This window comes from Orycteropus afer, unplaced genomic scaffold (genome assembly GCF_000298275.1).
Source record: "Orycteropus afer afer isolate SDZICR_OR568_19922 unplaced genomic scaffold, OryAfe1.0 scaffold00454, whole genome shotgun sequence".
NCBI classification, from domain to species: Eukaryota; Metazoa; Chordata; class Mammalia; order Tubulidentata; family Orycteropodidae; genus Orycteropus; species Orycteropus afer.
Genome location: NW_006922041.1, coordinates 1596406 through 1618085, shown reverse-complemented (window position 1 = coordinate 1618085; position 21680 = coordinate 1596406). Strand labels below are relative to the sequence as shown.

Here is a 21680-nt window from a genome sequence, read left to right as displayed (position 1 = left end):
AGTCTTGTAGGCTCTTAAATGTATACACATGAATAAAGGGCACTCTTGGCATTCAAACAGGTCACAGCCTATGATGCTGAGAATGCACTTGCTATACCTAGTTGGGTCTCACTATGATGTTTTTTAGGTGATAATTTCTATATTAGATTTAATGCCTTGTCTTCCATCAGGGGCAAACACCAAAAGTTTTTACTTGTGTAATTAATTTAGTATTTTAATCTTTGATAATTCAGTTTTTGTGTATTACTTTTTTCTTTTTAAATACATAATTGCAGACAGAAAAAGGGAAGACTTTTCTAAAAATGCTCCATATGAAATGACTATGCCCAGAGTGATAGTAAAAACTATAAATATGCTACAATGAATGAGCAAACAATTATGAGGTTTTATTCACATGAAACTTTCATTATATCTAAATTAAATTAAACTTGTATACATAGTTCCTAAATCACAGATTTTACAGCCTGAAAAACATTGCCCCAGTCTTACAAACCAAAAAGCAAGATTCTCAGCTCAAAATCTCAATGTTTACTTACATAAATTAAAAAAATAATAATAAATGATAGCATATTGGACTCATTTGTTCTATTAGCAAGAAGAGATTATAATAATTATTATTTTCTTTCAATATTATAAAAATCTTATAGCAGAAGAGAATTTTCTCATAAAACATGTAACTTTGGAGACAAAGCTATTTACACATATCTAAAAGACCTCAGGGAGCTCTGGTGGCATAGTGCCTAAAGCATTTGACTGCTAACCAGAAGGCTGATGGTTCAAACGCCCCAGCCACTCCTTGGAAAGAAGATGGGGCAATCTACTTCCGTAGTGATACCACCTCAGAAATACAAGGAGGGGTCGCTTGAGTTGGATCTGAGTCGATGGCAGTGAGTTTTTGAGCTTTTTTTGAAATACCTCAACACACAAGATTAATAATGAAAACTCAAGGTTACAGCACAGTAATTTAAAGCTTCAAAAACATAGTTTCAATAAGTAAACTAAATTAAACAACCCATGGCCTATCAGTGATAAAGATAAATGTTAAACTTTAACTGTTAACAGAAAAACTGTTAAATGTCTTATCTTTACAGCTGCAGATGAGAGACCAAACAAAGGCTAAATCAAGCCTCTACAGCACCAACTCTACCCCCTACCCTAATTAAGAAGTGGTAGGGAAAAGACATAATTATAGTTTTTCCCACATATATAGACATGCTTTGAAAGAAGAAAGGAAAAACTCTATAGATTAGAAATAGGGAGTTATCAGTAAAAGAAAACTACACCTACTCCTCACTTATCAACTATCTCATTATCCACATTTTCACATTTGTGACAGTAGTAAAAAATCTGCTATCTGACTGTCTTGTGCATTAGCAATGTATGCCAGGCAGTAACAAATGCCAAGGTGTGAAGTGAAATAATTCTGGCTATGATTATTAAGGGTATGTGTCATTAGGCTATAACATGATTCTTCGTGGTTTGACAATTATGCAATGCTGTAATTTAGCAGTTATGTTATATAATTTGGCAGTTATATAAATATGCAGTCATCTTCCATTTTGTGATCTGATGTGGTCATGCTTCATTTTTGCATTAACACCGATTTTTGCATAACAACCTAGTCTTTGAAACCTAGCCATGTTGATAAGTGATGAGTGAATGTATATGCATATGGGAAAATATAGAGATAAATGAAGGGTAAGGAGAAAGCCAAAGCTTTATAGTTGAGTAGGGCATCCAAGTGGGAATATAAGCAACTCAAAAATTATTTTTTCATTATTTTGATGTAGAGTTCTGTGAATTTTGACTAATGTCTAAACTGTAACCACCACTATGTTGAGACACTTCAGAAAAGTTCCGTCATGTGAAATTATTACCTGATGCCGGCTATTTTTATTCAACCCCTTCCTCATCTCAAACCACTAATCTCTTCTCTGTCCTTATATCTTTTCCAGAATCTCATATAAATGGAACCATTTAGTATGCATCATTTTGAATCTGGCTTCTTTAATTTTCTGCATTTGAAAATCACTGATGGTACTGAATATATCAATAGTTTATTCTTTTTTATTACTGAGTAATATGTCGTTTCATTGATGTACATCTCCTCATCAGCTGAAGGTCATTCAGATGACTTCCAGTTTTGGCAATTAATACATAGATGTTACAAACATTTGCACACAGAAGTGGGATCACTAGGTCAAATGCCAAGTGCATGTGAACTTTATAAATAAAATTCAAACTTTTTTCTGAAGAACTGATCATTTTGTGTTTCTGTCTTCAATGTGTGGGTATATTTGCTCTAAAACCTTACCAGCATGGAGAATTGTTAGTTGTTTTTAATAATTTTATTTTAGCTTTTCTAATGGATGTGTGATAGAATCCCATTGTGGCTTTTAATTTGTTATTTCAATAATGGCTAATGATATTGAACATCATTCTATGTGCTTCTTTGCTATTTCTATATCGTCTTTGGCTAAGTGTCTGTTCAATCTCTTTTGGCTACTTTTAATTGAAGTGCTTGATGAGTTTTGAGAATTCATTATATATCCATATATAAAGTCTGGATAGAAATCCTTTGTCAGATATGTGATTTGCAAATATTTTCTCTCTGTGAGTTATCTTTTCACTCTCTCTAAAGTGTCTTTCATGGAGCAAATGTTTAAAATTTGTTAAGATTTAATTTTTTCTATTGTCCATTTTCCTTTGGGATTGGACCTGGAAATTCTCTGCCTAACATAAGGTCATAAAGAATTTTTCTTTTATTTTCTTCTGAAAGTTTTATAGTTTCTCATAGCACATTTATGTATGTCATCCATTTTGAGTTAATTTGTGTTTAGTGAGGCTTGAGTTGAGGTTCATTTTTATTTTTATGTTGCAAATGGATATTCCAGTTGATTGGCTTCCATTTGTTGAAAAGTATGCTGTCTCCAATCTACTGCCTTTGTACCTTTACCAGAAATCAGTTGAACGTATTTATGTGGGATTTGTTTTGTTTGGCGCTCTTTTCTACTGAATTGTATTTCTATCCTTTCCTAATGCCACATTGTCTTTGTGTAGCAACAAAAAGGGCATGGAGGTGACATCCTCTGACCTCTTTTAACTTCACAAGAGGGAGAGAGAAGGATCAACAGCAACAGCCCAAAGCTGATTCTCATAAGGCAGAAGTCAGACTCCCACCACCCTCCAGTCTCTTTATCAATTCTGACATCAACTGTCCCTCCCACAGCACTCTGTACTTCTCTGCTGGGTTCTATAATTCATTTCAATGGCCACACAGAACTCAAAGACAATACTCATGATTTTGGAGTTTATTATGTAAGCAACCTGCTAAAATTCAGACTCAGGAACACAGTCAGGATACAGTTCTTTGTTCAAGACAGCCTCCCCTCTGCTGTGGCATTAAGCACACCTCTCTTTGGCCCTTGGCCTCTCAGCCTGGTCTCTGCCCCGCTAGGGAAGTGTTACAAAGCTCTTTGAGCTCTGCAGATAAGTGCACTCCACTCTGACTGCAAGCCTCCTCTCCAAAGCCACTCAGCTTTCTTGCTCCATGGGCTTTCATGCCTGCAGCTCTGTCTTGTGCCAGTTTCTTGAATCTGCTGCCTCTGCTGCCACCATCTCTCTGCCATCTCTCTATGGTCATCTCAGCACAGAAATCTTGGGTCCAAAAACACTCTGCTTGATGGCTTTTCTCTGTCTTGATGGCAGTGAGATCTCCCTTTCTGACTGTAGCAGGTTCATTTTAAGCCTAGCGGAATGACAAAACTGACCAGTCCCCACATTAGGGTTCCATATGGGACCTTATTTCTATGGTCCTACCCCCACATAAGTGCTGTGTACCTTATTTACATTACTAACTAGCTATCCATTCTCCTTGATAAGCCACAGACACCTCACATTTGCATAGTTCCACCCACTCTTCTGGTGAGAATCACAAAGATCCTGGCTAGAAGAGCCATGTTAAGTTATTCACTGCACCACAGTAGTTTAATTGTTGTTGTTGTCGTTATGTGCCATTGAGTCAGACCTGACTCATAGCGACCCCTCCTTGGGTTTCCAAGGCAGTATCACTACAGAAGTAGATTGCCCCATCTTCCTTCCTAGGAGTGGCTGGTGGTTTTGAACAGCCAGCCTTCTGGTTAGCAGTCAAGTGTCTTAGGCACTATGCTACCAGCGCTCCTAGTAGTTTAATAAAAAGTCTTACAATCACATAATGTGAAACCTTCAAATTTGTTCTTCTTTTTCCCTTTTGATTATTCTATTTGATTATTTTTATTATTCTTGTTCTTTTGCTTTCCATATACATTTTAGAATTAGCTGGTCAATATCTACAACAAAATCTGTTAGAATTTTTATTGGGATTGAGTCTATCTTTAGATCTATTTGAGGAGAATAAGATTTCACAATATGTACTCTCCAATTCAGGACCATGTTATAGCTCTCCTTTTATTTAGCTAGGTATCCTTTTGTCTTTCTCTCTCTCTCTCTCTCTCTCTGTGTGTTGATTTAAGGAGATAAAAAATAGATTTTAAAAAATTCACCCTTGCCATGGTTTTATTTCACATTTGATTCCCTTCTCAACCTGTATACTATTACTTATTTTGTGTAGCCCGCAAGTAGTTACATTTTATTCTTTCCAGAGTTTTTAATTGTAATTAGTAGGAGAGATAGCCTATAGTGAACTTATGCTATCTTGCTTGGCATCAGAAGTCAATTGGCTTTAATTCTGATAGTGGAAACTCTTCCTGTCTAGTTATGACACAGATCATGGATCACCCAGAAATAGATTTTGTGGGATTTTCCAGTCTGAATAAATCTACTCTGTGACATATAGGTGTGGTTGGTTAAATATAACACATATGTTTTAAATATATAAGTTCAGAACAATTATCTGAGCTAGACAAGGGCCTAAGAGAGAGGCCGGAACACAGGACCACTCTTCATTTATCCTCAATAAAGTTTATCTAGACTAGGAGCTTCCTCCTTTTTGACAGTGTCACGATGTGTAATTTTAAAATAAATGAAATGAAAATTGATGTGACAGGTTGCAGAATCTCCAGAGTTTGTCTGGGAGCATCTCTTAGCAGGCATTCCCTTGCTGACAAGTAGCAGGAGTTACCATGTGACTCACGATCTAATAATATTACCATTTATATAGCCCCGAAGAGAATATAATTTCCTGTGTCCAAGCACATCTAACATGATTGATAAACTCTAGCACCAACCAAAACTATTCTTTCCCCTAAATCTTAAGAGCCTTATTATAAAATCAGATTAAGTACTTTCATCTTCTAAAAGGGATGATAATCAAATCTGCCATTTTATCTGCAAAAATCAGAAACTGCTAAATGTGTTCTCTCAAGCACAATATTGATCGCCTATTTATTTCTTGGGTGCTCTGGTGGCATCGTGCCTAAGACACTTGACTGCTAACCAGAGGCAAGAGATTCAAACCCACCAGCCACTCCTCGGAAGGAAGACTCTGCTTCTGTAGAGATAACACCTCGAAAACCCAAGGAGGGGTGGCTATGAGTCAGAATCGACACGACGGCAGTGAGGTTTTTTTTTTTTTTTTGGCTTATTTTATTTCTTACATCCTAATTCTAGGCTATTTGTAACATACAAAAAAAATGTATTTGGTCTATTTTCTAGTTATGTAATTCATGGGTCTTGTATTCATGAAATTTTATTATAAACCATGAAACTATTCTAGAGATTTTTCAGACAAATTCTTTACTAAATCAAAGTGTTGCAGAATAGGCCAGAGGACTAAGATCTGCTAAAGTAAATTTCACCTGCAATAATTTGTTATGACTTTAAATTGTTAATGTCTCTCTTGTTAGAAGAGAAGTTTGATTTTAAATTTAAAATGTCCTACACTGACTTCTGAATGAGATAAAAATTTGTATGTTTGTGAAACCTGGGAAAGTACTTATTTTTTTGTTTGTTTGTTTTACACAGGGAATTACATATCTGTATGAAAACTGTTCAATATTTTTTAGCTAATAACATCTTAAAAGTTTTATTTTTAAATTACATAACCAAATTGATGTGAAAAAGTCTCAATACAGTTTGAAAAAACTCAGATTGACATCTCTATTTTATATATGAAAGTATTCAGAGATAAGCAGAAATACATAACTATTGGACATTCATTCATTCATTCAGTCACTCACTGTGTCCCAGGCACTGTGCTAGGTCCTCAGGTTGCAGAGATGATTAATGTATGATTCTACTTTTTGAAAAGCCCTCAAGTAGGTCATTGGGAACTTTGATTTAAATAGAATTGTAATTATTCTTTTCAAATGAATAGTTGGTCCTTCATTTAATCATTCAAATGAGGTTGAGAGAGCAATTACATTGTACCCAAAGGCCTGTAATGGGTTATAAATGTTGTCACATTATAAATGCTTTATTCATAATATATAGCTTTTTGTAGTTTATAAATTGCATTTGAGTTATACATTTAATTCTCATAATAATCTTTAGGGTAGATCAGACATGCACTAGAAGTCTCATTTTATAGTTAATGGAACTGAAGCACAAAGAACTTTTATAAATTTACACCCCAAGAAGAATTGATTAATTCAAATTGTTGTGTTGGCAAAGAACACTGAATATACTGTGGACTTCCAGAAGAATGGATAAATCAATCTTAGAAGAAATTCAGCCAGACTGCTCTTTAGAAGCAAAGATGGTGAGACTTCTCACTTTTTTTGGACACATCATTAAGAAAAAACATCACAGTTTGTAGAGTAGCTGGTCAGTGAAAAGGAGTGAAACCCTCAGTGAGATAGCTTGGCATAAGAGGCAAAACAGTGGATCAAAAAAGCCAGTCAGTAGTCAAGAAGATCACATGGGACCAGGCAATGCTTAATTCTGTTATACAATAGGTCACTATGAGTTGCAGCTGACTTGACAACTAATAACAATAACAACAATAGAGTTGAGAAATGGTAGAGTTGGGACATTAAGACCAGCACTCACTACAGAGCAACTCACTGTTTCTGAATAGCAAAGGACCTAGTCTGAGTTAGTGGTATATCTAATATAATATATTGGTATATTAGAGCTCTGGCGGTGTGGTGGTTAATTCATTTGTCTGCTAACCAAAAGGTTGGTGGTAGGAACCTATCAGCTGCTCTGTGGAAGAAAGATGAGGCAGTCTGCTTCTGTATAGATTTACAGCCTTGAAAGTCCAATATATATGCATATGTATATTTATGTATGTGTGTATGTATATGTATGTGTGTTTGTGTGTATATATATGTATGAATATATATATTTTATATGTGTGTGTGTGTGTGTGTGTGTGTTGGAGCTCTGGTGGCATAGTGCCTAAAGACATTTGACTGCTAACTAGAAGGCTGGTGGATCAAACCCATCAGCCACTCCTCAGAAGGAAGACTGGGCAATCTACTTCCATAGAGGTACCACCTCTGAAACCCAAGAAGGGAGCACTATGAGTCAGAACCGACTCGACAGCAGGGAGTTTGGTTTTTTGGTGTCTCTCGCTCTCTCCCTCCCAAAAACTCACTGCCACTGAGTCAATTTCAACTATTGAGGGTCTAAGTCAGTCCAGAACAAATGTGATGTCCACTGGTAAACCTGCCTTGATCAACTAGACTGATTAGGAGTCTTATTTACAAACTCTTAATTACTGCTGTAATAAATGAAACACTTTGTAATGAACTATTGTATATTTGCATTCTCTACTAAAGGGTAAACCTCATGAGTTTAATTATCTTTACTGCTCCATTTCCACTTGTTCTGTGTATCACCGGGCATTTGCCAGTAGCTTCATTTTTCTGTTTTTCAAACATGCCAAGCTCATAGAGCTTTTGCAGTATATTTCTCTCTTGGAGTGCTCTTCTCAGATATTCAGTTATTTTGCCTTTTGCATACCATATATGACATTATTTGGTTTATTTAACTATGTTTTATTTATAAATTCTCTACGAGCAGTCATATGATGATTTGTCTTGTTTACGACTTCTATCCTAACACCTACTCGACAGCACATAACAACAACAACAACAAATCTCAACACCTAAAGAGTACCTATCACATACTCATATTTGTTCAATGAATGAAAAGAAGGATTAATTAATGCAATTATGGGTTTGATGTGCTAGCTCTTTTTCTTGTTGTTGTTGTTGTTATGTGCCGTCAAGTCAAACCCGACTCATAGCGACCCCTCCTTGGGTTTCCGAGGCAGTATCACTACAGAAGTAGGATTGCCCAACCTTCCTTCCAAGCTCTTTTTCTTAAGTACATATAAAAACAAATAGACACACACATATATACAAGGAGCTTTGGTGGTATAGTGGTTAAGGCATTTCGCTGCTAACCAGGTCAGTGGTTTGAACTCATTAGTGCTCCTTGGAAGAAACATGAAGTGGTCTGCTTCCATAAGGATTTACAGTGTTGGAAACTCAGTGGGGTTCGCTATGAGTTAGAATTGACTCTATGGCAGTGAGTGAGATATACGTATGCATGTACACACACACACATGTTGTTGATAGATACCATTGAGACAGTTCTGACTCTTAGCAACCTGTGTACAATGGAGTGAAACACTATCTAGTCCTGAACCAGCCTTACAATCATTGCTATGTTTGAACCCATTGTTGTAGCCACTATGTCAATGCATCTCTTTGAGCATCTTCTTTTTTTGTAGTCTTTATGTCCTTCCATAAAATAACCTGTGTACTGTACTTTGGGGAACACAAATTAACTATTGAATGACTCTTCCTTAACATCTTTCTCCCTGGTAATTTATAATAAATTTCATGAGGATATAATTTCTTCATCCAATATTCATAGTGCCTACTATGTTGCCTGGAGTATAATAGATGCTCAGTAAGAATACATGAACTATTTCCTATATGTGGATAGTACAGTGCAGTATTTGTATATGTTTACAGTGTATTTTCTTTTCATATTAATACTGAGGTATTTGCCTATCTCCTGAGTCCACTTGGGTACAAAATAATATATTTTTCTCTTCTCACATTCACAGGATTACACCTTGACAATGTACTTTCAGCAAGCCTGGAGAGATAAGAGGCTCTCCTATAATGTAATACCTTTAAACTTGACTCTGGACAATAGAGTAGCAGACCAGCTCTGGGTGCCTGATACCTACTTCCTGAATGATAAGAAGTCGTTTGTACATGGAGTGACTGTCAAGAACCGAATGATCCGCTTGCATCCAGATGGTACTGTCCTTTATGGCCTCAGGTCTGTATATAATTTCAGAACTTAACTTTTCCTGGGGGGGAGGAGCTTGTTTAATTTTATTGAATAGGAGCATCGTGCTGTTTTCTGTGCTCCTCTTTCAATTCTGCTCCTTTTCCAATAGATATATGGAGCTTAGGGTATGTTTATAAAGGAACTAAGTCCCTGCTAAGGCTGTTTTTCTCAATTATCTACCAATGTAGAAGCTCTGGTAGCATAGTGCCTAAGGCACTTGACTGCTCACCAGAAGGCTGGTGGTTCAAACCCACCAGCCACTCCTCGGAAGGAAGGTTGGGCAATCCTACTTCCGTAGTGATACTGCCTCGGAAACCCAAGGAGGGGTCGCTATGAGTCAGGGCCTACTTGACGGCAAACAACAACAACAACAACATCAACTGCTCACATGAAAGTTGCTTTCTTTAAGGAGTAGGAATAAATAATATCAAAACAGCTGAGATACAGGCCTTCTTTAAAGTGGAAAAAAATATAAATGCCAAATAATTGTTCAAGCATGACAGATGCTCTCTTATAAATTGCTCCTTAGCTGCCCAATCTGGGTCATGGTCTTCTGAGGACAGGAAGGCTTATTGTGCCCTCTCACCCTCCAAGAAGCATTTAGACTTGCAAATAAAGTAGTTATCTAATGTTTATTGATGCAGAATTTATACTATTAAACATGCTGCTTTTGTCAGAAAAGAATTGTGGTGCTCTGCTATTTGGATGAGGAAAATTAAAATAAGGCAGTTTTTTCTTTTGAAGCGTATTCTGTGTTAGAGCAATTCATAGTTTTCTGGAAAAAAATGAAATGGTATCTATCTTACTCTGATAATATTACAATATACAGGTTTCCTCTGCATCACAGGAGAGGAAAGTCTATGTCCTGAACTTTTCAATATTGCTCTACACTATTTTACATGAGTATGTGATTGTCTTGTCATGATAATGATGATAATAACAAAAATGTTATGTATTTACTGAACACTTGTTCAGGCCGGCACTGGGCTAAGAACTTGTCATACATTATTATAGATAGTTCTCCCAACATCCCTATAAATGGAGGAAATGAAGCTTATGCAACTAGCCCAAGATCACAAAGAAAATAAGCTGTGGAGATTGGGTTTGATCCCTGTTCCATGTGCAGACTCACAATTCTTAGCCATTACTCTGAGATGCCTCTCAATCTCATATTTTTCACATTTCTTATATCTAGTTTTCCTTATCTATTGTGTTCAGTTCACCTGGCATATTTTTGTATACTAGCTTCTTTATTTGCGTATCATATTTGCAAAGAAAACTATATTTGGCTATTGAGAGATAGAGTGAAAGGCGGAGTGGAAGAAGCAGGGAAAGAGTCAGCCTGTTTGTCCTGAATGTCAGGCACTGGAAGTAAAGGATATATTAGACACAGGCACTGCTCACATGACTTAAGAAATAAGGAATAAAGTATCAGACAGAGAAGAATGGACAGGTGCAGAGGATACAGAGAAGAAAGAAAAGAGGTTGGTGGGAAAAGTCTGAAAAGACTCCGCCAAAGTTGTAGACTTTAAAAATCCTAATGGAAAGAATCATGTTAAAGAGATATACCATGCTAACCAATCACTTGGAATCAACACAGAACACATGAAATCACAAGGACTTTGTTGAGAGAGTGACCATGTGGGCACTGGAGGCAGGGGGAAGAGCATCTACCACACACTTTTTAAAAGTTAATCATGAGGAAATGTAAGAATCCTGAAGACGGCAACCTGAGGCATAGAACTAATGAGTTACTCATTCAGCACTAAAGAAGCAGGGAGGATTGACAGCTGGCAAGTTTTGACTAAGCACCAGATTCAGTACTAGATGCATTTTATGCATCAAATCATTTCATCATCATGGTAACTATGCAAAAACTACTCTGCTCTTCCTGCTTCTCTGGGATAATTACCTTGAGGGCAGAGGATATGCCATTTTCTTCTGACAAAACACCTATCCTATAAATAGCAACTCAGCAAAAGATTGTCAAGGAACTTATGAATACACATAGGCAGAGGTAAGTGGATGAGAAAATGAACATTCAGATAAGCAGAATGGGTTTAGACTTGAGAGGGAAAGGGAAGGATCAATATAGATGATAAATTGGCTTCTTAATATCATCCAGCCATTAACCCACTGCCATTAAATCAATTCCAACTCACAGTGACCCTATAGGACAGAGCAGAGCTGCCTCATAAAATTTCCAAGACTGTAAATCTTTACAGAAGCAGACTGCTTCATCTTTCTCCCTTGGAGCCACTTATGGGCCCGCTTCCAATATTTTAGTTAGTGGCGAAATGCTATAAGCACTATGCAACCAACATTCCTTTTCAAGTCACACAAAAAAAGTGCTAAATGTTGATTCTTGTCATTAAAACCAATTGGATACCATCACTGTGCCCTGAACTCACAACAATAGAAAATCATTGTCTTTCCGTCCTCGCTTCCAACAAGGGCTGCTGACAAAAATGTGCAGGTTCCTGAACATATCTAGCCTACAGAAAATTAACACTTCTGAAAAGAGCAGGGTTATAAATTGTGATTGTTCTCACAGTCTGGTTAGTCTGAATATGAAATTGATAAAAAGGCTTTTAGGAAATGTTTGGCTGTTCAATCCCAGTTCTTACTGAAAAATAGTGGAACAGTTATTTTCTTAGTTGTAAGTTTAATTCAGACCACATATTCCCTTCTGAAGTCCAGGAGCTTCATTTGCAATAGATAAGTATGAAAACTCCAATTAAAATTACCATTGCCAGGGTTACTGCTGCCTATTTGGCTCCTCTTCCTGCCCCTATTATTTTCTGCTACTGATAGTTTAGTATGGATGTTACCTTGTGCCATGTTCAGTTAGTGGCCACATTGAAATAGCACATATAATAACAATAATATTAAATCAGTAGCTAGTCCTCATTAAAGAGCTCAGCATGTAGACATCACATGACAGAAACATTACTTATATTATTATTTCATTTCATATTGAGAGTTGCTCTACAAAGCAGGTATTATTATGTTCTCCATTTTACATAAACACACTAAGAAACTTGTGTACAAAGTCACACAGCTACTGCACAGGAAAGCATAGCCTTCTTAATGCATAGACTTAGCTCTTTACCCCCATTCTACCCTGCCGCTTGGGTACTGACAAGATAGGAATGAAGAATAAGAATCATCAGAGTGCACATAGAAAAAAATATAAAGAAGATCAGGAAATGTTACATGTAACTAGCTTTCATTGGATCTATGGATACAGACTTTTTCTTGATTGATAAAATAAGATCTTCAAGAACAACAGGACTGAGTCTTCTTTGGAAGTTGTATCTTTCAGTCCTGAGGTTCACATCATCCCAGTTTCATAAGCAAATATTTGCTGTGGGCATTCCTGAAGAATAGATAAAGATCATTGTAAAGGACTTAGTAGCAACAAGTTCATCAGCCTAAATAAGGCAGGTTGAAAGACAACTGTGAAGATCTAGATGTAAAAGGCTGAGACAGAGAAAGCTTTACATATCCAGACAGTGATCAAAGAGTTTGTGTAGGACAAGCTTTCAGAGCTGAATTGTCTATGAGCCCAAGTCAGAAGCATAGGCTTTGAACCCTGCTCCTGTTGAAAACCATCAAGATTGGTTGAGGGGTCATTCACAGCACCTAAGCTTCCTTTTCAGGGTTTTCTTCAGTGAAATTTCCAGATATTAGACCATAATCATATAGAGAAGGAGTATGGCAAAATAGTAATGTTTGTTGAATTTAATGATTTCGTATGTTGTTGTTAGGTGCTGTCAAGTTGTTTTCAAATTAGCGACCTCATGTTTACCAGAATGAAATACGACTCTGTCCTGCAGTAGCTGTGTGATTTTGTACACAAGTTTCTTAGTGTCTTTATGTAAAATGGAGAACAAAATAATACCCACTTTGTAGAGCAACTCTCAATATGAAACACTACCATCCTCAGAATCATTGCTATGCTGGAGAACACTGTTGTTACTACCATGTCAATCTGTCTTGTTGAGGGTCTTCCTCTTTTTCTCCTACCATCTACTTTACCAAGCATAATGTCTTTCTCCAGGGACTGTCCCTCTTTTTTTTTTTTTCTTTTTAAAATGTATTTTATTGAAATATAATTTATGTGCAGTGAAATACACAAAACTAAAGTGACATGGGTGAATGCATTTTTTTTGTTTATTTGTTTTGTAGTGTTCCCTCCGCACCCCTCCCACCCCTGGCACCCAACAAAGAAAGTTTCCCTCCATATGTAAACCTTTCCTTGACCCTCCACAACAATGAACTGATAATATTTGTCCTTCTGTGATTGACTTATTTCACTCCGCATAATATTCTCCAAGTTCATCCATGTTATGTGGTGTTTTACAGACTCTACATTATTGTTTAGTGCTGCATAGCATTCCGTTTTGTGTATGTACCATAGTTTGGTCATCCACTCTTCTATTGATGGGCACATAAATTGTTTCCATCTTTTTGCTATTGTAAATAGTGCTGTGATGAACATGGGTGTGCATGTATCTGTTCCTGTCCTGGCTCTCACCTCTCTAGGATATATACCTAGTAATGGGATTGCTGGGTCAAATGGTATCTCCAATTCCAGCTTTCTAAGGAAACACCATACTGCTTTCCACAGTGGTTGTATCACTTCACAGTCCCACCAGCAGTATATGAGAGTCCCAATCTCTCCACATCACTGCCAACATGTGTTATTTTCTGTCTCGTTGAATCTTGCCATCAATGGTGGGGTGAGACAGTATCTCATTGTTTTCATTTACATCTCTCTGATGGCCAATGACCATAGGCAACTGTTTATGTATTTGCTGGCCACCTGAATATCCTCCTTGGTGAAGTGTCTATTCATGTCTTCTGCCCATATTTGAATGAATTGTTAATTCCTTTGCTACTGAGGTGTTTGAGTTTTCTATAAATCTTAGAGATAAGTCCCTTGCCAGATATGTAATTATTCACAAGTATGGATTTGTTGCTGTCATTTTTGTTATGTGCTTTTTTGTGGTGGTGATTTCTTTATTCCATATAATTTTCTGTGCTGAGCTTGTTTTGTTTATGAATTGTGTTATCACTTCCTTTGTTGTTATTGTTTTACTATTTGCTAAATATTTGTGCTGGTCCTCTTTTTTATTTTGATGTGAAGGTTTATCATTTTTCTTTGAGGTTACCCTGTGATTTATAGTTTTCTTTCCAAGTTTAGAACAGTTCACTCTATCTTGTAGTTGTCCTGACTTCCCTCCCATTTAGAAGTTCTGAAACTACACATTTTTTTTTCCCTCTTTTTGTTTGTAGTTGTCTTCATTTGTCAATTGATGTCTCTGGTTCCCTCTTTCCAATCTTGTAGGCTTATTTACTTTGGATACTTCCATAGCTGCGTTGGTTTCTGGATTATGTCACCATGTGTGTTAATGGTCAGTTGTTTGCTGTTGTTGCTTCTCTACCCAAAGAACTTCCTTTAACATCTCTTGTAAGGTTGGTCTGGTTCTAACAAATTCCCTTAATTTCTGCTTATCTGGAAATGTCCTAATTTCATCATCATATTTGAGGGACAATTTTGCTGGGTACATAATTCTTGGCTGGAAATTTTTCTCTTTCAGGGTTATATATAATACCATCCCATTGTCTTCTCACCTGCATGGTTTCTGCCAAGAAATCTGAGCTTAGTCTTATTGATTCCCCTTATAGGTAACTTTTCATTTTTCCTGTGCTGCTTTCAGGATTCTTTCTTTGTCTTTGATTTTGATGAGTTTGATGATAATACACCTTGGTGGTTTTCTCTTGGGGTCATCCTGTTTGGGGTTCATCGGGCTTCTTGAATGGATATATTCTCATTTTTCATCATACCAGGAAAATTCTCTCCCAACAAATCTTCAACAATTTTTTCTGTGGTTTTATTTGACTCTTCCTGTTCTGGAATTTTGATTACACGTAGGTTATTCCTTTTGATGGTATCCCACATAAGCCTTAGGCTTTCTTCATTTTGGTTTGAGTTTTTTTCCCTTTCCAAAGAAATATTGAGGTATTTGCCTTCAATCTCACTAATTCTGTCTTCCATTGATTCAGTTCTACTCCTTTGCCTATTCAATGTGTTATCCATTTCTGAAAATTTAATGTTAATCTTCTGGATTTCTATGTGTAGATTTTGTATCATCTCTAATTTTTCACTTATTATGTCATTTTGTTCTTGTATTGTCTTTCAAAATTGTCCTAGAGTATTCTCTGTGTTTTCCTCAATTTTGTCAGTGTTTTCCTTGATCTGTCTCTCAATTTGTTGAGATACCTAAATATAATTCTTTTGAACTCCTTATCAGGGAGTTCTAATGCTGAATCTTCCTCAGGGATGTGGTTTGGGTCTGTTTCCTGGTCTCTTGTTTCTCCTGTTTTATCTTACTTCTTTGTGTGTTTTGTGATGTTCTGTTGTTTCTGAGGAATTACAAGGTTTTTGTGTTTATATTTAATTGGTGATTGTATGTTGAAGTGACTTGCCCATGATTTTTGTTTTCTTTGAAATTTTTCTAAGTAAGCAGGGTACTGTGCTCCTCTATTCAGTAGTTGGCCACACTTATACCCTCACCACCTATCTCCTTTCCCATTCTCAGCCTCCTGTATGTCCTTGCTGTCCTTGGCAAATGGAGCTTATCCTTAGGTCCCTAGAATCTGAATGAGAATGCTGTCACTTTAAAATCCAAAATAGCCACCCCTTGTAAACATTAAAAATGGCTGTACCCTTGGTCACTTTAAGTATCCAAAATGGCCACTGCTTGTAAACATTCAAAATTGCTGTGTCCTCGGTCACTTTAAATATACAAAATGCCCACCGTATGTAAACAGTCAAAATGGCTGCACCCTCTGGACTGCAGAAAGTCCACAGCTCAGGTTGTCTCCCTCTTTGCTGTTTCCTTTCCTAGTCAAAGGCCACCAGTGCAATCGTCCCTGCAGCCCTTGCCGACCAGGACTGATCTTTAGGTCAATTCTCAGGTGCCAACACCACTTGTAAATATTCAGGCTGTTGGTCCATCAGAGTAGCTGACAGTCCACTGATCTGACCACCTCTGTACTCACTGTTTTTGTTTGGGTTTTTTTCTGTAGTTTGTGCCTAATCCACTTCTGTATACTTCCTTTCAAAGCTCAGGGCTCCAGGATTACCTTCTGTATCTTTGTCAATGGGTTTCTCTTTTCTTTGTTGAAGAAGGTCTGTGTAGCTTGTCTGCCTATTCCTCCATCTTACTGGAAGTCTGGGACTGTCCTTCTTGTTAACAAGTTCAAAGTACGAGAGGCAAAGTTTTGCCTTCTTCCTTCTAAGGCTCATCCTGGCTGTACTTGTTCCAAGACAGATTTGTTCATTCTTCCAGAAGTCCATAATATATTCAGTGTTCTTCACTAACATGCCAGTTCAAATGCATCAGTTCTTCTTCAATCTTCCTTATCCATTGTCTACCTCTCACATGCATATGAGGCTATTGAAAAGACCATGGCTTGGGTCAGGAGCACCTTAGTCTTTGAAGTGATATCTTGGCTCTTTTACACTTTTATAAGTTTTTTTTTTTTTTGTAGCAGATTTGTCAATGCAATGTGTCATTTGATTTCTTGACTGCTGTTTCCATAGGTGTTGATCATGGATCCAAGTAAAATTAAATCCTTCATAATGTCCATCTTTTCTCCATTTATCATGATGTTGCTTAGTGGCCCAGTTGTGAGGATTTTTTGTTTTCTTTATGTTGAGATGTACGCCATACTGAAGGCTCTGTAAAGTCTTTGATTTTCATCAGTAAGTGCTTCAAGTCTTTGTCACTTTGAGCAAGTAAATTGTCATGCACAAATTACAGGTTGTTATTGAGTCTTCCTCAAATCCTGATGCTGTGTTCTTCTTCACATAGTTCAGTTTCTTGGATTATTTGCTCAACACACAGTTTGAATAAATAGTAAAAAGATACAGCCCTGACACATACCTTTCCTGATTTTAAACAATGCAGCATTCCCTTGTTCTGACAGAATGGCTGCCTCTTGGTGTATGTACAGGCTGCACATGGTGACAATTAGTTATTGTGGTATTCCCATTATTTACAATGTTATCCATAATTTTTTATGACCCACACAGTCCGATGTCTTTGTATGGTCAATAAAACACAGGTAAACATCTTTCTGGTGTTCTTTCCTTTCATCCCAAATCCATTTCCCATTGGCAATGATGGCCCTCATTCCATAGCCTCTTCTGAATCCAGCTTGATATTCTTGCAGTTCCCTGTCAATATACTGCTGCAACTGTTATTGAATTATCATCAGCAAAATTTTACTTGCATGTGATATTAATAATATTCTTCAGTAATTCAGTTTGATGATCTTTCTTTCAAATTGGTACAAATATGGATCTCTTCTAGGTCAATCAACAGCAAAGTAACTTTTCTTGTCATAAATGAGTGAGTGATTCCAGCTTTGTATTCATTTATTGAGACATCTCAATGGTTATTCTTGGAATCTTGTGTTTCACTAATTCATTTAGTGCAGCTTGGACTCCTTTCTTCAGTACCATCAGTTCTTGATCACATGTTATCTCCTGAAATGGTTGAATGTCAACAAATTATTTTTGGTATAGTGACTCTGGGTATTCCTTCCCTCTTCTCCTGATGCTTCCTGAATGATTCAATATTCCTTTGCCCATATAATCCTTAGGTATTGCAACTTGACCCTTGAATTTTTTCTTTAGTTTTTTAGCTTGAGAAATGCCAAGTGTGTTCTTCCTTTTTTACTTTCTAACTACAGGTCTTTGCACATTTCATTATAATACTTTACTTTGTCTTCTTGAACCTTTTGAAATTTCTGTTCAGATCTTTTACTTCATCATTTTCTTCGATTTGCTTTAGTTACTCTCCATTCAAGAGCAAGATTCCAAGATCAGTATAGAGGTATTCATGGTATTTTTCTCTCAATTTGTGTGTATGCTTGAAAATTTATATATAAAAATTTAAAAGAGAAAAATCAGTAGTCAGTAGCTAAGGAATCACTGGTCCTATTATGTAGGAAATATCACTATAGGTTTAAAAGTTCTGCAGCCAAGACATGAAATTTCTGATATCTTAGAGGTAGGGAATCATTTATCTGAAGCATCTGCTGTGAGTAGTGGAGGCATCTCATCTTTGAAGATTTGTGGCTGAGTGGGTGATATCTATCACCACAGACAGTAGGGCTAACCTATAGCCAGAGAAGAGTGCCCAAAGCTCTTCAGCTAAAACCATAATAATCTCTGTAGAGAACTATCCTCTTGCAAGCATGTGCCTATTGCTTCTGACAGTACCCTGTCGTACATCTGAGGGTAGTGCTACTGATATATTCTGTTTGATAGCAAGAATTTTGAAGATAGCGACCAGCTGATCAACAAGCTTGAGTTAAGATGCAATGTCTTTGGAGAGTACTCAGAAAATAAAGATGGAAAGTTAGAAATACAGAGTGGGAGTGAGAGCAGATTGAACAGAGTGGAAAAGGTCTGAGTCAAGTACATTTAAAGTGAAAAAAATATATACATTACTAAAGAAACTGCCTCGGAAACCCAAGGAGGGGTCGCTATGAGTCGGGTTTGACTCAACGGCACATAACAACAACAACAAAGAAATGTTAAAAGATCGTCAAGAAATGTTGAAGACACAAACTTATATTGGAGCCAATTATCTCCAGGCATCAAATTAGGAAGTTTGAAATCAGAGTAAGACAGTTAGATCCCTGGCCTAAGACCCAGGTGAGGTCTCAAAAAAAGCTTCCCTACAGCCATACTCAGTGGCCTCGATGTAGCATGTGCTCAGTAATTTTTATTTCATCAACTGTGTGTGGTTCCTGAGCCAAGACTTTCCATTTCCTTACCCTGGTCTTTCCTTTTCCTTTAATCACATGTTCTAACTTGTCTATTTTCTGAACTTCATTTAAAAATCTATAGGAATACTTAAAAATTTTAGAATAATTTAAAAAAAAAAGCTTAACAGTGTAGTTTGTGGCTAAGAAAATAATTAAATCACTAAACATAGACTCTCACCTTTGCTTTGGCCTTGATGACTGATAGCTCACCTATCCCAATTTAATCATAAAAGCAAACACTTCCTGTCTTTTCCTACACCATTTAGAGAGTTCTGTTGGTGTAGTGGGTAAGGCATTTGGCTGCTAACCAGAAATTCATCAGTTCAAACCCACTAGCTGCTCCCTGGGAGAAATGAGGCAGTCTACTTCTGCAAAGCTTTACAGATTTGGAAACCCTATGAGGTTTACTATGAGTCGAAATCAATTGAGGGAAGAGGGTTTGGGTTTAGGGTCAAGATATATAGGTCTCTATTTATGTATCCCAAGGAGCTTTAGTGGCATAATGCCTAAGGCATTTGACTGCTAACCAGAAGGTTAGTGGTTCAAACCCACCAGTTGCTACATGCAAGGAAGATTTACAACAAGGAAGATTTAAATCTTCTGTAAAGATTTACAGCCTCGGTAACCCAGTGTGGGTTGCTATGAGTAAGAATCAACTTGATAGCAGTGGGTTTATCTATGTATCAGCTTTAACCCTGGAATTTAATCACGGTTGCTCAATTTTCAGCCAAACAATAGACAAGCCTATAAGGTGAACACCAGGGAGTTATACACTCCTTCCAAAAAACCAAACTCACTGTCATTGAGTCGATTTGAATCATAGAGGCCCCTTCTTGGGTTTCTGAGGTGGTATCTCTACAGAAATAGATTGCCCAGTCTTTGTTCCAAGGAGTGGCTGGTGGGTTTGAACCACCAGCCTTCTGGTTAACAGTCAAATGCCTTAGGCATTATACCACCAGAACTCCCACACACCCCTTAGAACCACCCATATGAGATCAAAATGGCAGCATTTGCCCAGGGATGAAGTTCAGAAGGCAAGAAGGGATAGGAAAGAAAGATGAATGGAAATAGTAAACACAGGACAGAGGTGAGAAGAGTGCTGTTACATTGTAGGGATTGTAATCAATGTCATGAATAATAATATGTGTGAGGTTGGGCAATCTACTTCCTTAATGATACCAACTCAGAAACCCAAGGAGGGGTCGCTATGAGTTGGGATCAACTCGACGGCAGTGAGTTTGTTTTTTTGTGTTTTGATGAATAAATCAATGCATATTTATAAATCCCTGGGTTGTGCAAATGGTATTCACTTGACTACTAACTAAAGTTTGGCAGTTCAAGGTTACCCAGTGGCCCTGCAGAAAGAAGGCTGGGCAATGTGAGTCTGTAAATGTTGCAGTGAAGAAAACCCTATGGAGCAGTTGTACTCTGTAATACATGGGGTCACCATGAGTCAGAATTGACTCAATGTCAACAGATTTGGTTTTAGTTAAGAGACATGGCCATGTGGAGGGAGAAAATTCTCTTGGGAGTTACCCAGCTTTATAGGTGGTGACAACAGACTTTTAGTTGATCAGGAAGCAAAGTTCCTAACAACTTATGAAACACATGTTTCTAAGAGTTTTAGTATATTTTATTCCCAAATAACCTCAGCCCAATCAAATCATTTTCAAAACTTTTCAAGGAAAAATAACAAACAGTATTGAATTTCTTTTTTTTTTTAATTTTTATTGTGATTTGGGTGAAAGTTTACAGTGCAAATTCATTTTTCATACAGCAGTTCATACACATTTTGTCTCGTGACATTGACTGCAATTCCACACAATGTACCAGCTGTCTTCCCACTTCCTCCTTATAGTTACTTCCTGCCTGTGTCCTTTTTTCCTATGTATTCCTGTCCCCTGAGCTATCCCTGTGCGAATACTGCCCTTCTGTTCTCCCATGATCGATCATTCTAAGGAGTGTATCTACCTGATGGGGATGTTCACCCTATATGTCTGTCTATTGTTTAGCTGGAAGCCATGGGAGTGAGTTCATTTCCAATCCTGAAGGGTAACTAGGGGCCATAGTCTCAGCAATCTCACCAGGCTCTTTCAGACAAGTAAACCTGTTTTCTTTTTCTTTTTTTTTTTTTTTAATGATTTGGAGTTTTATTCCACATTTTTCTCCCAGTCTATCCAGGATCTCCTACACTGATCCCTTTCCAAGAGGTGGAGAGTGGTAGCCAGGCACCATCTAGTTCTTCTTGTCTCATGGTCTTGTCTCATGGCTGAGGTTTGCATTTGCATTGTCCACTAATCCATTGGACTACTTGTTTCCACATGTGTTTGGTTTTCTTCATTCTTCTTTGCTCTGCATGAGGAGAGACCCATTGTTGCATCCAGATGGCTGCTTGAAAGCTTTTAGGACCCCAGTCGTTTCTCACCAAAATAAGATGTAGAATAATGTTTTTGTGAAGTATGTTATGCCAGCTGAGCTTGATGTCCCCCATGATCATGGTCCCGAGTCCACAGGTCCAACTACTATTCCCTCCTTCAGGATGGTAGGCTGTGGCTAAAGAAGTTATCATAAAT

At 37.3% G+C, this 21680-nt stretch overlaps 1 protein-coding gene across 1 annotated transcript in view; it reads left to right on the top strand.

Moving 5' to 3' along the window:
* The window catches only part of GABRB2 (gamma-aminobutyric acid type A receptor subunit beta2), a 367884-nt gene that overhangs the window by 119301 nt on the left and 226903 nt on the right, over window positions 1-21680 (top strand). Inside the window, exon 4 of the mRNA XM_007954249.1 lies at window positions 9023-9243. Within this exon, the coding sequence (XP_007952440.1) occupies window positions 9023-9243 (221 nt within the window). The remainder of the gene's footprint in view (window positions 1-9022; window positions 9244-21680) is intronic.